Below are 14,634 nucleotides of genomic sequence, written 5' to 3'. Positions count from 1 at the left end.
AACACGCTTTTGAAGTTACACAAAGTCCGCAGAGGTTACATGAGTGTTTCCCCCAAAGCTGTAAGCACATTTTGCTAAAACGATGCAAAATTATTTGAATCTCGTCGGGATGTTGCCTCGAAGTCTGACTCGGTTGTTTACTACGTTTCAAGGCTAACAAACCAAGTTTTAGCTGAAATTCAACAAGTCAAGCTCGACCGTTAATTGAGAAGGTGTACTATGCCTAAATCTGTCAGGCACCATGAAATTAAGACATTTTACTTGGAGCATAGTCGTAATTTGAAACGATAAATTCAGTCTGCTGATGAGAGATCCGCAGCACTTTCTTCCTTCCGTGAGGTGACACGAAACTTGAATGTTCAACAGATTCACCGACTGAATTGCCAGCAGTGTATATAACAGGTTTTACTTACCGTGCATGGCATGTGTATTACTCCTCTAAAGAGTCAACATTTTTTCCAGCGAGGCGCCCTCGTGCGTGCTCCGAACAGCGAGAATTCTCAGGCAATGCGTTCGCCGGAAGCTTCATTCAATATTCATAACGCACGACTACTATTCGGATTTCTTCAGACGTGATCCAGAAAGATTCGAGTAGGATAGAGCCAGGCAAGCTTCCGCCAGAAGGGATCTTTCCAAGATTTTCTTCTCGTAACGGACCAACTTTCTCCAGGTCTAATTCATGCAGGGATGCTTAGGATGCTATGTGCAATCCGGCTTTCATCGATCTTCACAGTCGAATTTTTAGAATTGCTAGATTTAGTATGTCTTCAGAATTGTTCAGCGTACACGTGTACAGATTGAAAACCATTGTCTATACCTTTGCGAATAGGAGCATGAGAGTAATTTTTGAACCTTACTACGATGAGTGGCCGGAAATGGGTCCTGCTTTCATAAACCTAGAGCAAGATAATTATACTGAAAGTTTTTTTTGCTCACAGTCTCATCAGTCGAGACAAATTGTGGGTATGTATTTCACAAACCACCATTCGCTGATTAGTCGCAGCTAGGCGTAGCTTCAATTTTCCAAACATTTTCATTGAGTGCCACTTGCCTTGGAATATACATTTTCATCGACAATCCTCATGCTATCTGAGTCGCCCGTCATTCTGTTGGTAGTTTTATTCGAGGTTTGAACGTGCACTCCAGGTCGCCTGGCTGCTCTCAGATTGACCAGGGCTTTAGAGTAAAAGCATTTCAGGAAAAGAGCCGGATATCATCGGCTAGCAACAAAGCCAGAATTTTCAAGGTTTACGGTATTTGCAGGGTGTCAATTGCATGTGTCATGAAGAAGACGTTTGTAAAAACGTAAAGATCAGAATACAACCGAAACTTAAGATTTCTATAAATTTTATTTACATACTTGCACTATTCACGACGATGAAATCGAAAGAAGCTCAAATCACGTCGTCGTCATTGAGAGTCTACAGTACTGACTGCTGGTGAAAAATCATCCTTCGTCAAACGTGATAAGAGGAAATTTGGTTGGTTGCGAACACTTGGTTGTAGATTCCCATTCTCGCAAGATTTTGTCATCCGTGTTAGTCTAAAATTCAATTTGTCTTAATGCAGGCGCAGCTTAACGTTTGGAAAATTGTTTCTGAAGAGCGAGGTATTGTCATTGGTAACCACACCTACTCTATTCACTGCACACCTACCAATCATTTCTAAGATTCGATTTGCATTACACGTTTAATTGAGTTTTGATCTAGTTTAGATTACTTGCTGAGCTCTAATTCTGGCCAGCTTTGATTTGTGACGTGAATCGAATTACCTGTTCAGACTACGGATTTTCAAAGCTTCGTCTGCATTGATTACATCAACTCTTTGTACAGCAGAATACCTGTGGTTTACTCGAGTAATGAGTTCAAGATGTATAGGTAAAAGTTCAGCTAACATACAAAAATCAACTTATGAAAGCTGAGAGTACTTACAATTAGTTATAAGGAATTGAATAATAGAAACGTCAAGTTAGATCCTTCTATCATCGGTACTTTGTTAGATTCATTGGACTTGGTAAATAAAGAATGATTTCTTCTTCGATAACTCTCTGAAACTGGCGTGAACTTAAAATCGAGATATTTGAAACAATACCAGTCGTCGCTGTGTGCAAACTTACATAAGTATGAGAAATACTTTCATAAAGTCTTTGATATCACGTCGATAAGAACGATGAATTAGAGGAAGTTCCTTTCATCATTTCGAACAAGTGCCGAGTACAAGTACCAAGTAGGATGAAAGCTTGGGATCCCCTTTTAGTCACGATCTGCTCAAGCGCATTTCACTCGAAGAAGCGCGGGACTTTTATGCGGGTTGTATAATTGACATGAACCACAGTAAAGTTAAAACTGGATCTTTACCTCGAAAGCTTTTAATCCTAATCCAACGTTTTCCAGGCCAGTTTCGTTCGCTCTTCGTTACAAGAAGATTACCCGGTAGGTTTATCTGGTATCCTCAAACTGTATCCAGTCGGCCAGCTACGTCGGCGTGAAAACCAAGAGGCAACCTTGACAGTAGGACATTTACTTTTATAACCCCCCAGTCACCGCCCTCTATAAAGATACACTCTCAGGGCCATCGGTGCTTCTGTGTTAACCGTTTGCCACCCTTTCCCCGATCTCACGAACACCATGGTGACCGAAGGTTCAACGTCAAGCCATATTTCTTATCTTTGAAGACGCGTGGAAGTGTGGCTGAGAGGCAAAAGCGTTGCCCATCACCATTACACGGGTTTTTCGGGATATGGTCATTCTTTGGCAATCTTAATTTATTCTTTTTGTTTTCAACCTTACTTTCCATTTTTCATCACAGGTTGTGAAATCTACCCAATGCGCGAAGGTGTCGGAAAAAGATGCCGCTATTTTTACCTCGGCTTTTTGTATTCTTTTCGGGGTCACTTTAACGGCCTGTTGTATAATGTGATTTTACGAACACTCTACGTATGCATAATTTCGACCGATTATTCAAATCACTGGAGCATTTTCCTGAGCCCCCCCACTCATGAAATGGTTGGATTCCGAAACGCTCTGCCATCGTAAATCACGTTATTAGAATTTAAACATATTCCGGGGACGTGCGATCGAACTCAATACACCGCAGATTCAATAACTCTAATTCGCGGTGGCTCTCCATGCTAGTATCTCACCATTATTCCTTCGCCCGTGAAATATCTGTTACAAATTACTTTGCAGCACAGTTTTTCACACTATTCTTCACTTTCACTTTAAAAGTTAAATAATATGTCCACTTGCATGTATCACACATGGAATTATACAATAAACTTCAAAACTCAGTGATCAATATGTGAGACTGGTTATTGCATTATGTACGACAGTAATTAGTTGCACAGTAATATTTATTAATGCCTTAACCTTCCGGTTAACTTGTTTTCTTTCGAAATAAAATTCGTATAGAATCAAAAGAAGAGATAAGAAGTTAACGGGAAAGTTGAGGCATTAGTGAATATTACTTGTACACTGTAAAATTAATTTATAATCAATTAATCAATTAAGTCACAGACGCCGAGTGTACAGTCTTCAATGTCGCATTATTACGATGCCTGAATATTTCTTAGATGGAATGAGTTAAATGGCGAACATGACGAGATGTTTTTTTACTCTTCATTAGGACAGAATTTCACGTATCTTCAGGCAGACAGCGGCGAGACATCTTTTTGTTCTCGTTAGCTGTGAATTGACGTAAGAGTGGTATTGGCATTCCATAGAATACTCTCTCCTGTAGCGGTAAGATCAATTTGACTCAATGTCATAATCTAACGCACCAAGTACCGATGATACCGAACTTGAACTATAAACTTAGTTTGGTCGTAATAAATAAACTTTTTTCTGTATAGTTGAAGTTTTAATTTACCACCAGTTTATGGAGAACTCTGGTATACTAATTTGTTATTGCGCACAAAAAAAACTGTTACCATTGACGAAGAATTATTTTTTTACACTGTGTAATAAAATAAAATATTTAATAAAATATTAGATTACACAATAGAATACCCGAATATTTTTTACTTTATATTTATTTGGTACTATATAGTATTATTCAAGTTTAATTTGAAAGTGCAACTTTTTTATTTTGTCGGTTTCAAAAATTGAATGTATAACTGTTACGTACTGGTTTATTACAATATCGTTGGTTTGTTATTTCATTCTCCGCTCGGTTCTACACAGAATTCACTTGGTGCAAACTTGAGCAGTTGTGGGCTTAATTGAATTTGAAGGGCAGTACGTACCCTGGAATATAATTAGTTTGTCGGGTTATGCAACCTTTGACGCGTTATTTTAATTGGAAGCGTATTGCCGGCAAATGTTTTAATTGAATGATTACTTGGTTTTATTTATTTTTCTTCAAATTGTCCTATCCACCCCTGTTGTCAGATCAAGCTCTCCAATAATTTTTCCGGAGAGAGCGAAAAACTTGTCAATAAATTGGTAAGACACTTGGTTTCCTCTCAGGATCAGCTGAATTGGTCCTCTGATTTTGAGTAAATGTGATCCAAATTATTTTGGCCGATCGGTTCAAACACTTCTCTTCTTATTGCTCTTCTGCCGTTAAGTTTAAGTAATTTCTAAAAGTTACAGAAAATTGTTCAGGCTGGCGAAAGAGCTTCGCGAAGAAGGCTTCTTAGTTCGACAAGCTCTTTTTGGATGGGCTCAACCGCCGCTTCTCCAATTTCAGTATCCTTCTTGCGGAAATAACGTTGAACCAGCTGACTCATGATGATGGAAAAATCCTCACTGGTATCTTCTAAGAGACTTTCCTGAAATATTACGAAAACCGGAGGTTAAAGTGGAAGTACAAGTTTTTATTGAGAATTTAATTCTGAGCACACAGCGCGCTTGAATTAGTGAGTGACCTATACGCGAAATTTCTATTATAACAGGAGGTACGCTCTTTGAAATTCGTGGCAACTCATATCGCAAAGCTTGCAACATTATGTTATGTACATATATTGCTGGGAGGGTAAGTCAATCGTGCATGAAAATGGCCTGAGGAATATGGTATTGAGATATACGAACCACATAGCAGCAATGCTTCAAGTTCCATCGAGCTTTTTTTTCTGGCGTCGGTTTGATCCATGCCTTGATGAACTCCGCTATGCCGTTGAAAGCTGAAGCTGTTGGAATCAAGTTGAACGGTGCCGGCAATGACGTTTGCGTCATGAAGTCGATGTATACCTTGTTGTTCGTGAACAAAAGGGTTATTAAAGAGGATGGAAAGTGGCAGCGCGCCCTTGGAAATTGCGTATTCGAGAGTTCGTTTTCACGTTTCTGCTTATTTTACTTTGTTTGAAAAGAACTTTTCGCCCAGTATTTTTTTTATTCTGTGAAAAATTCTGAATATAAGTCAACTCCAATGAACACTGAAACAATTTTCCATCCGACTCCGTACGTCGATATGCTTTATACAAAATTAATGATTCGTCTCATGTTTTTAATATTCTTCGACCTTCCGCATGGAACATTCTATTTTATCTTCTTACCTCAGTTCGACCAAACATCCATTCAACCGAAACATTGTCTGTTATCTTGGTAAAGGTGTTCGACATGCAAGCGATGAGCATGTTCAACACGACGATTACAGAGATGAACTCGAACACTGAAAATACAATTTATCTACTGCATAAGAAAAAAGAATTCATTCTAACGCTAGCGATAGTTTCGGTTACATACGATCATTGCGTAAATGAATAAAGTGGATACTGAGTAACTCACAGGCGAATGCAACGTAACCGACAGCTTGGGTGAATTTGTGATCGTTGATGATAGTTTTCGATTCTGCTTCACCGGGTAGGTTTTCAATCACGATATCTGCACTTTCAATGGGACTCATGCAGAAGATTGCCCAAAAAAGCGTCTTCAAAGTTGCTGAGAAATTGACGAACGAATTGACCTGCTGGGTTTTCAATTTCGTAACGTCGTCCACCTGCACCATCCCTTCGTAGTACTGATACAAGCGGACCAGCCCTGCACTTGAAAATCAGAAAGCAACAACTGTATTGTTGGCTACATGTAGTATAGACTAGTTACCAGCGTAATTTGGGAAAAGAATTTAATGGCCTTACCAGCTGTGAACGAGAAGATAATAATGGTGAATATTGCGATGAATTTTGTAACGTCGTTTATCATTTTAACAAGTGACATCTGTAAAGGGCCGAGAACATGATCCAATTGGCAGACGAATAGCAACTTGAAGAAAGCCATGATGGTTGCAATGCAGTACGTGCCTTCTGCAATCAACGTCGGATCGTACTGGTTCCAATACTTTCGTTCAAGATCCCTTTGTCCGTTTTGCTGAACGTCAAGCATCGCAGCACCCCAGAATAAAAAGGTGAGCGCAAATAGCACGAGCATTATGACCTCGTACCTGAAACATGAATGCCATGGATTACGAGGAGTAGGCTCGTTGTCACTTGAGTGATGAAGTGAGGATATTGAGGAAAAATTACCAGTTCCACGGGGTTCTGAAATATCGCTTTGGACCGTGAATCATGCATAATCTTAGGGCGCCCCAAATATAAGCCATGACGTATATCACCAGGATAACCTCGAACCCTGGACAGGACGAGGTTTCCGCATGAAAAAGTATGAGCGTCAGTTTTTTGAGGAGAAGAAAACAATCCAATCACGTACCGCTGTCTGGTGGTCCTCGCAATTGATTAGTTTTATCGATATTGGACACTACGTAGACAAAGAACAAAAAAACTGTATAGCTTGCGGCGAATGATAGAAACTTATTGACCGGAATCGACCAGTGCATCGCCCTAGGAGAGTTCGGGGCCAGTAGTGTCCAGAAGACGATTACTGGCAGCATCACGATTCTCGGAGCTATCGACAGTACCTTCAATGGAATAGATCGCAGCCTCCACTCGTACCAATCATCCTGCCATCTTGTTTCCATTAGCTGTTAAAATACGAACGTGAGTTAATTAGAGGTATAGGGTTTCATGTTTTGTAATCACCTGCTGTACGTTCGGATGAGCGACAAAGGGTTTGATCTTGAAATCCATCGCCAGAACTAGACGAGGGTATACGAATTTTGTGGACAAACTCAACCCCGCCGACTGCTTCAGTATCATCTCGATTTCTTCAGTGGTACGGGCACACCCAATTAATTCCGTTGCGAAGGTAACTACCTCCTTCATAAATGTAATTGAATAACGTAGCAGAATGCTATAATATATCTATACAATATCATACTGCTCCCACTTACTCTCAAAAGAACATCATGTATATCGTCAACGTGAATTGAACTTGGACGGGAAAAGAACATATTGCATCGTTTGTATCGCGTTAGAACCCGACGAGGAAATAAATAGGTAAACCAATCGTAAGTCGAAGATACGTTTCTTAACCGATCGAAATTTCTAGGTAGGTATTCGGTTACTTGAAGATGTACTCGTACACTGCTTCCATAAACTCGCACGGTTTCGATCGGAAGACAGTGATTTATAAACGTGTAACTTACGTGCGAGAGTTGTTGGTAAGGTATGTAAAATACACGGTCGTAGTCTGCGGCTTCCTTCAGTTCTACAGCTAGTTCAAAAGCTATGAGAATCGGATCCTCGGAAGTCAAACAAATATACGATGGATTCGCCACAGCCGTGTAAAGAAAAAGGCGCATCTTGTCCATGGTCAACGTGTCTTCGCTCGCTCGCTGAGGTCTGCATAACCGAACGATAAAAAATGCACAACTTAAAAGAAGGTAAAGTAAGTCGACAAGTTGAATTTTCTTCGTGAATATATAAAAAGTAGAAGAAGCAAAGATCAAAGGTTTTGTAGTGTCTGTACATACCGTAAATTTTCCGTCTATTAGTCAGAGCATGGGGAAAAGCAGGCAGTATTAATTACTTGCAAACTTCATCGCAGTAGCAGCTGGGTCGATGCGGCCTGTTAAGGAAATGTCCTCGGTCCAGGAGGAGTCTTATGATTTCGTAGTGCCCGTAATGAGCTGCTACTGCTAAGGGTGTCGTTTCATCGAGAAAGTCCGAGCTGTGGGTGGTTCCTGCGAATTCCAGACTCGAAGCTACCGTCTGCATACGATCCAGGATCATGACGACCATTCGTTCTTCGTTTATCCGTACCGCGTGCAAGGCTGTGTCGCCGATGTCTATGTTTGGCAATGAGAGCAGGTACTCCAGCATAGGCAAATTTTTCGAATGGATCGCTATGTGCAGAGCGGAAAAACCCTGAAAATAATACAAGAGGACGTCAATGTTACTGGCATACAAAATGAAATTTCAACAATCTGATATTTCGACCACATACCATAATATAAAATGATATATAGTCAAGAACCTTGGAAAAGTTAAAGGTTTTTTATTTTATCTGGCCTCGCGATGCGTGACTGTGTTTTTGCGTTAGATCTGATCATTCTTTTCTCCCCGGTGAGAAACGCGCAGGGCTGTTTGCGGGATACCAATAACACAGTGCTGAATAGCAACGGGGTTACGAGTAGAATACCCATTTTATTTTCATGGCCGACGATTTATAGCTGCGGGCGGGTAAAAAAAAGTGAAAAATCAACCCGGCGAACGCAGAAGACAATATAATCGAAATGTAGATCGAGTTTCTAATAATAATGTAATTAAAGCCGCACCAAAGTTTCACAAACAAACTGACTGTTTACTTCCAATTTGCCTAAATAACGTGATTATGCGAATGCTATAATTAGACAGCGGCGCGCATTTCGATCGTTGGATGTCGCACATGCTTGCATTGATTCTTATTATTATTCAAACATCTTACAGGAAAATTTAGGAGTTATTCCGGGTTGGTTTACGCTCCATGAACGCAAATTGGAACGACGTATTGACATTACAAACGTTTCACTCTGGATTTACGATCAGTGAAAGACTCGTATATCTATTGATGAAGTGAACTGAACCATGGGGATTACAGATCTGTGTTTTCATTATATATTACATCAGTGCTTCAACTTCGGCAAAAGCGTCGTTGATGTTAAGTTTATTAGAGAATAATACGTTCTACTGCGGGATTAGACTACAGGGTTTATTAATAGAGCAACTGTAATACGAAGTTGAGGTTTAACGATTCAGAGGAAAGGTGTAACAGCAGCTTTTACTAGCCGAGAGTTAATCTTTGGGCAATGGTGGTTCGAACAGTCTGCTAGGTTGGTACGTCGACTCTATAGATTATAGAATAACTGGTACAGCAAATATTAGGTCTCCGAGGGCGGAATTATCCCTTTGTTGATCCGCTCAGAGCCCTAGCTTACAATTAGGGGCTGCGTAACGTCAATTCACCGTGGAGAAAACGGGTTTCCAGCTTACGTGCGAATAGAGACAAATGTGGTTATGGTTCTTTTTACGGGTAGGTACGTACTTGCTATTTCTCCCCAGCCGTGATACGTGGAAAGAACGTTGAGAGAGCACTTTATCTTTGTTATTTTTTATTTCTCAGGCAGATCCTGGATTTTGATTCGTCCGCGCGGTGAGGTAATCTTTTGTAAGTATTTTCTTTCACGTTTCGTCTTCGGGAATATATAGGTATTCGGTTCCAATACGGGCTGTGATGTAACCGGAACAAGTGAGCCGCATGAATAAGTGATAAAGTGAATCCGAACCGGGGTCGAGTATAACTTTAAACAGAATCAACAGCGAGGTCAATGTGACGTAAGAATTTGTCACGAATACCTTACCGGACGTGAGGGTGAACCGGGAAACTTGGGGTGGCGGGGGCTCCGAGCGTTTGGGTGCCGGATTAGGAAATATCTGACAACTGACGACGAAAAGATGAAAAATTCCGCATGTTTTTAGGGAACAAAAGTTATGGGCTAATGGATTACACCCATGCCGGACGATAACCGTTGTGAAGTACACTCACCTTTACAACGGCTTTGTATACCTTCTATTAAGAGAACATAATGTACGTGATAGAAACGTCATTGATCCAAATACAAAGTGCTCATCGCGCAAAGTGGCAATTTCAACGATGGTACATGGCTCAATGTTATTTACGGAACGCGCAGCTCCGACAGTTTAACCATTGCTAATGCAAGTCTGTTAGTCCCCGGTAGAAGGACCTATTTTAAGAGAATCGGCACCCTGAGTTAAGCCTTGCGAAATAGCTCCATATCACAGTCGTAATGAGCCATTCGATAAATAGTATCGTTAAGAACGTTTAATGTGACAACGGATTAGATCCAGGGACGGCAACGGGGCCCTCTAAGCGGTAAGGCCCACCTACATGGAGGACCGTAGGAACGCATGTAGCCATTTGTCGGCGCGGCGAGAGTCGTATGTTCACCGAAGAGACACAATGCCGTCGCACGCTGAGCTGGACCCACGGGGCCTTGCCAGGCCCAGAGGACCCGACTGGCCCACGACAATCACGACGGGAGAACGACGGACGGACGCACGGACCGGCCGGCAAACGGAGGATGCCCGTGGTGGTTTATAGGCCACTTAAAGCTCAACCACACAATCAGACGGGCCGACACACATCCGGAGGTGTCCATGGTAGGAATGGGTCACATTCTGAGCGACAACTTCGAGCTTCTCCCGATCCTTAAGTCGGCCTGAACAAACCATTTGTGAATACATTGACTTCCATCTTCGATACTATGCAAATTCGGGTGTTTAGTGACTCTTCATTTTACTTCTGTAGTTATCGATTTTAACCTTCAACTACGGAAAGTGAAAATTTCGGGGTGAATTGGTTTTGGCTACATCTACTTGTAAATGTACTCGTTTCCCTTCCACTTTTGGAGTGCAGATTTCTCGAGGCTTGTTAGCGGTTTACTTGTTCGTGAGCGAACGGGGGTCGCAGTCCTCGCTCGTTGACCCGTCAGGAGGCATTTTACGCCATTCTTGCCCAACTCTTTCATCCATCCCGTCGGGCCGTTGGCGTTGGCGTCAGCCAATGGTGTGATTCCGTGACGCCGGGCGTCGGGATGCATCTGCGGCACGCAACACAAACGCATTGTTCGCTGTTCCGACAATAAGCGCTCCATTGAAGGCCCCAGTCACAATATTTCGATGGCCCACCTCAATATTGACGGACCCACAATGGCCGCCAGCTGCCTATCGGTTTCTGGTGGCTGTGGGTTTTCTACAGTAAACGAGGCTTATACTAGTTGACACTGCATCCCGTGGAGCGAATGACGCATACTGAGAATTTCAGGGTATTAAAATTTTGTTTCTTCTTCACAGTTACGGAAGTATTCCTGAAGGGACGACCGTTTCAAACACGTTTCGAAGTATTTTTTTTAAAAGAAAATCCACAAGTTGTCTAATCACCATTCAATAAGTAACACTGTTTTTCCGGTAGCATTAAAAGGCTTATTGTCAGCTTCAATGATTTGAATAACGTTTAAGGTAGTTGTAACGTCAATTACAACGGAACGCTTTTCTTACAAAAGTGTAAAAGACCTTACAGTCGGCTGCAGATTTATTTAAGGGCCAACAATACCAGTCATTACAACAAGTATTCAAAAGAGTTCTCGATTACTGTCACCATCTACAGACAAACGAGGGAAAAGAAAAAAAACACCCAAGGAAAAAATCGTGTAAACGGTCCAACCGAACAGCTGGAAGTACGAGTACGAACAATATCTCTCATACGAAAATGTTCTTGAACTAGTTTCAGAACCTGAGAATCCCCGTGGCGAAGGGACCGCGCCTTCGTAAATCCTTGAGTGACGTTAACTTATGTCATCTGGTCTGGAATAATTCACCAGACTTTCTCGTCTCGATAGAGACTCATCCGAGCGGCGGGAAAGTTCGTTTTACGTTTCACATGAAGTTGCACAGCTGACGCATCGATACATCCACGTGAAAATAGACAAGTGAATAAATGCATGGTAAGATGAATATAGTTGAAATAAAATCTCGTGCGCCATGGAACGGTAAGCCCGACTTGACTGTTGATATCGGAACATAGGTGTATACTTGTGTATAATGTACACGCGGTACAGACTCTGGGTCCAGAAGGCCCGAAGACTCGAAATAGGAGCATCGGGCAGCAGTGGCCCGGATTCCTCGTGGAATTTACAACGCCGTCATTTGAATAATTTTTATCGCCGCTGGTTGAAACCATTGTCTTGTAAACCGCGGGCTGAAATATAGCCGGAGATACTTCGGTCGAGGACACGAACGAGGGCGGCCTCACCGGGTCTCATTGGGTCTCTTTGCCGCACGGCGTCGAGTCAAAGGGGGTTGGGGGAGGGGGACATTCCACGGGGGGTACGTGTAAGGCCCGAGACCAGGGTGAGATCTGAGATAAGGAAGACCCACTTGGTCGTACGCGAGAATTCACCGGTGTGCTGCTCCGCTGCACCTCCATGTCGGTCGATTGTCTTTGAACCTGATCGTCTGCAGGGTCTCGGGGTCCCGGGGTCTCGGGATCTTGGCCTCCGAGGGTATATACGCCTCGTTTCGTTATCCAATAGCGAATCGCTCTCCTTCTATCCGGCGTCTTACCTCTTTCCGATCGGAAATGACCCTTCGACGTGTGTCCGATTCCTACACTCTGCTACACTCTGCAGGCAACTTTCTCCAATCTTGTTTTAGTTCTTTTTTTTTTTTAATTCCTTTTAGTGGTGTTCATTTTTCTCATATCTTTACACCGTATTCCTACAGATTTTACGTCGTTTACCGTTCTGTCGATCCCATTGTTACGTTTCCAAGTCACCGAGCATGAAAGTGGAGCTCTCGAAACAGAGGGTATGTATATCCAACTTACGGTGGTCGTGGTTGGTTAATTAATGGTTATTTACATCCGAATGCTTATAACGCAGTATAACGCAAGTCAGCTGCAGTGAACTCTTAGTTTCAGTTACGATAAATTTTTAACGAAACACCTTGCAGGGTGGAATTAAATAATTATTTCACATTGAAAAAAGGGGCGTTACTGAGATATCAGTTTGTTCATGATCTCACCTTTGATTAATGCTCAGATATTGACAATTCAGCTGGTAAAGCTGGTGCCGTATTCTAGGTATGACTGACTCTTAAACCACGCGGTAAATCTTTTCGGCAATAAGTCAGAACCAATACCGTGACCTGTTCTTTGAATATTTTCCTCGAAACCGATATTGTATTTTCTTGTCTCGGAACCGCCTATCCGTTTCGACCATTCTTTCCCCGGCGCCATTATTTTCGGTTTTTTCAAAACAGCCCGTAACTTTTTGGCAGAAGTCGTCGAGATGAAAGTCGGCTTAAGAAGTTTCCTAACGCATTTTCGCCGGAACGAAGAAAAGAATGAAAGCGGGAAAACGTTGTATACTCTACGAACTTACCTGAAAGTTCACACAATTGATGTTGAAGCACTCGTTTCCAGCCAAGAAATTTCTCACCTCTGCAACGCTTCCGCTGTTAACAATATCGAAGAATTGTTTCTCGCTTTCCTGAAGTTGCGGCAGCAGCACGCTTGGCCTCTACAAATAGACACAGCTATATGAGTTCTGGTAATAATGAACCGTTATTTCGATCACGTTTCTAATTTATAAGTTTTATTCACTCGGCGCCAATTACCGACGTCCCGTAGCGGCACCTTCCCTTTCATGTTTAATTGTAAAATTTTCTACCCTTAATTAGTGGAAGAAAGTGAAAAGCAGCAATACCCATCCCAAAATTCCAAGTATAATTTGGAATTAGTCTTCTAAGAGAGGTAACACATTCCCCGTCGAACAACGTTTCGATCTACGGTATAGGTATAGGTATATTATATCTACGTATGTAACATCGTGTCAAAAAACCAGAATGAAGCGTGTAAAATACACTGACATGAAAAGTTTCACTCCTGGAACCAGTTCAACCTTCCAACCTCCGTTCAACCGTCGTTATACGTATACATCTATACATATGTATATATACCTATATGTATATATAACACCGATCGAAATCACCTCCGACGAAATTGTTTCAGGCAACCCATGAGGTCAAATTGCTTCTATCCAACGCCAGACCACCGAACCAGCGCAAAGCTTATTCCATCCTCAGACCTTAACCTATAGAACTCACCCTCTCAAGTTCGTTCTCATCCGGAAAATCAGACTCAGGCTCAGGCTCTTCCATAAGTCGTAAGTACTTTCGCCTAATCGAAGACTACCGAGCGGTGGAAAAGCGACTGATGCCGTATCAAATGTTAGCGAATGTATATAATAATATAATAAAAAAAGGTTGTACATCCAATATTCCATTGGCAGTTCACCGTAATTGTTTGAAAGGTCGCTTGCGAGCAGTCGGATTGAAAAAATCACAATAACGATCGAATCGTGTAGAACTTCACGGTCCTGGGACAAACATATCTGCGCAGAGTCGCACGTATGTCCATACATTGGAAAACAATAAATCATCGTGAATGGTGGTGTACATACCTACGGTATCGCTGTTGCATTTCGTGCGACGTAACCGCAGGCCGGATTGTCTGATACACAGGCGTGAGCAGGTATTCCTGCAGCCTCACTGGATGAATAAAATATTACACACCCAGGCATCATCGTACACCGTCTACGAACGTGAACACGTGGCAATACTTGGAAGCCAGCTGTACTGTAGTGCAGCGAGGAGGCTGCAATTACATTATAGTGATGATGCATGCGTTGCATTGAATTATACGAAGGAGTTAATTGAACATGATTGAAAATGAGGAGAGCGAT

General features: G+C 42.0%; 1 protein-coding gene and 1 long non-coding RNA gene across 2 annotated transcripts; both read right to left on the bottom strand.

The window, feature by feature from the left end:
- Positions 1-1,077: 1,077 nt before the first annotated feature.
- LOC124293359 lies at positions 1,078-3,447 on the bottom strand. The gene is made up of 3 exons (XR_006903295.1): positions 2,358-3,447; positions 1,361-1,543; positions 1,078-1,176 (listed from the first exon to the last, which is right to left on the bottom strand). It is a non-coding gene; the product is annotated as an uncharacterized LOC124293359 (long non-coding RNA).
- Positions 3,448-4,025: 578 nt separating this feature from the next.
- Positions 4,026-14,574, bottom strand: LOC107220461 (short transient receptor potential channel 4-like). Its single transcript, XM_046734331.1, has 13 exons — positions 14,529-14,574; positions 14,357-14,436; positions 13,273-13,410; positions 7,863-8,200; positions 7,357-7,675; positions 6,974-7,150; positions 6,645-6,915; positions 6,461-6,566; positions 6,077-6,378; positions 5,727-5,978; positions 5,495-5,610; positions 5,031-5,189; positions 4,026-4,771 (listed from the first exon to the last, which is right to left on the bottom strand). The coding sequence occupies exons 1-13, from the start codon at positions 14,572-14,574 to the stop codon at positions 4,601-4,603; spliced, it is 2,475 nt and encodes an 824-aa protein (XP_046590287.1). The 3' UTR covers positions 4,026-4,600.
- Between the last annotated feature and the right edge of the window lie 60 nt (positions 14,575-14,634).

The sequence above is a fragment of the Neodiprion lecontei genome, chromosome 3, assembly GCF_021901455.1.
Source record: "Neodiprion lecontei isolate iyNeoLeco1 chromosome 3, iyNeoLeco1.1, whole genome shotgun sequence".
Classification (NCBI taxonomy): Eukaryota; Metazoa; Arthropoda; class Insecta; order Hymenoptera; family Diprionidae; genus Neodiprion; species Neodiprion lecontei.
Note: the sequence above shows the minus strand (reverse complement) of the source record. Positions and strands in the feature narration are given on the sequence as shown.

Excerpts from the sequence above, each read along its gene's own strand:
- LOC107220461 (XM_046734331.1), bottom strand. The coding sequence starts at position 14,574 with ATGCATCATCACTATAATGTAATTGCAGCCTCCTCGCTGCACTACA. Across the intron at positions 13,411-14,356 it reads CGAAATGCAACAGCGATACC|AGGCCAAGCGTGCTGCTGCC; the intron begins GTAGGTATGTAC and ends GTCTATTTGTAG. Across the intron at positions 6,567-6,644 it reads GCGAGGACCACCAGACAGCG|GGTTCGAGGTTATCCTGGTG; the intron begins GTACGTGATTGG and ends CGTCCTGTCCAG.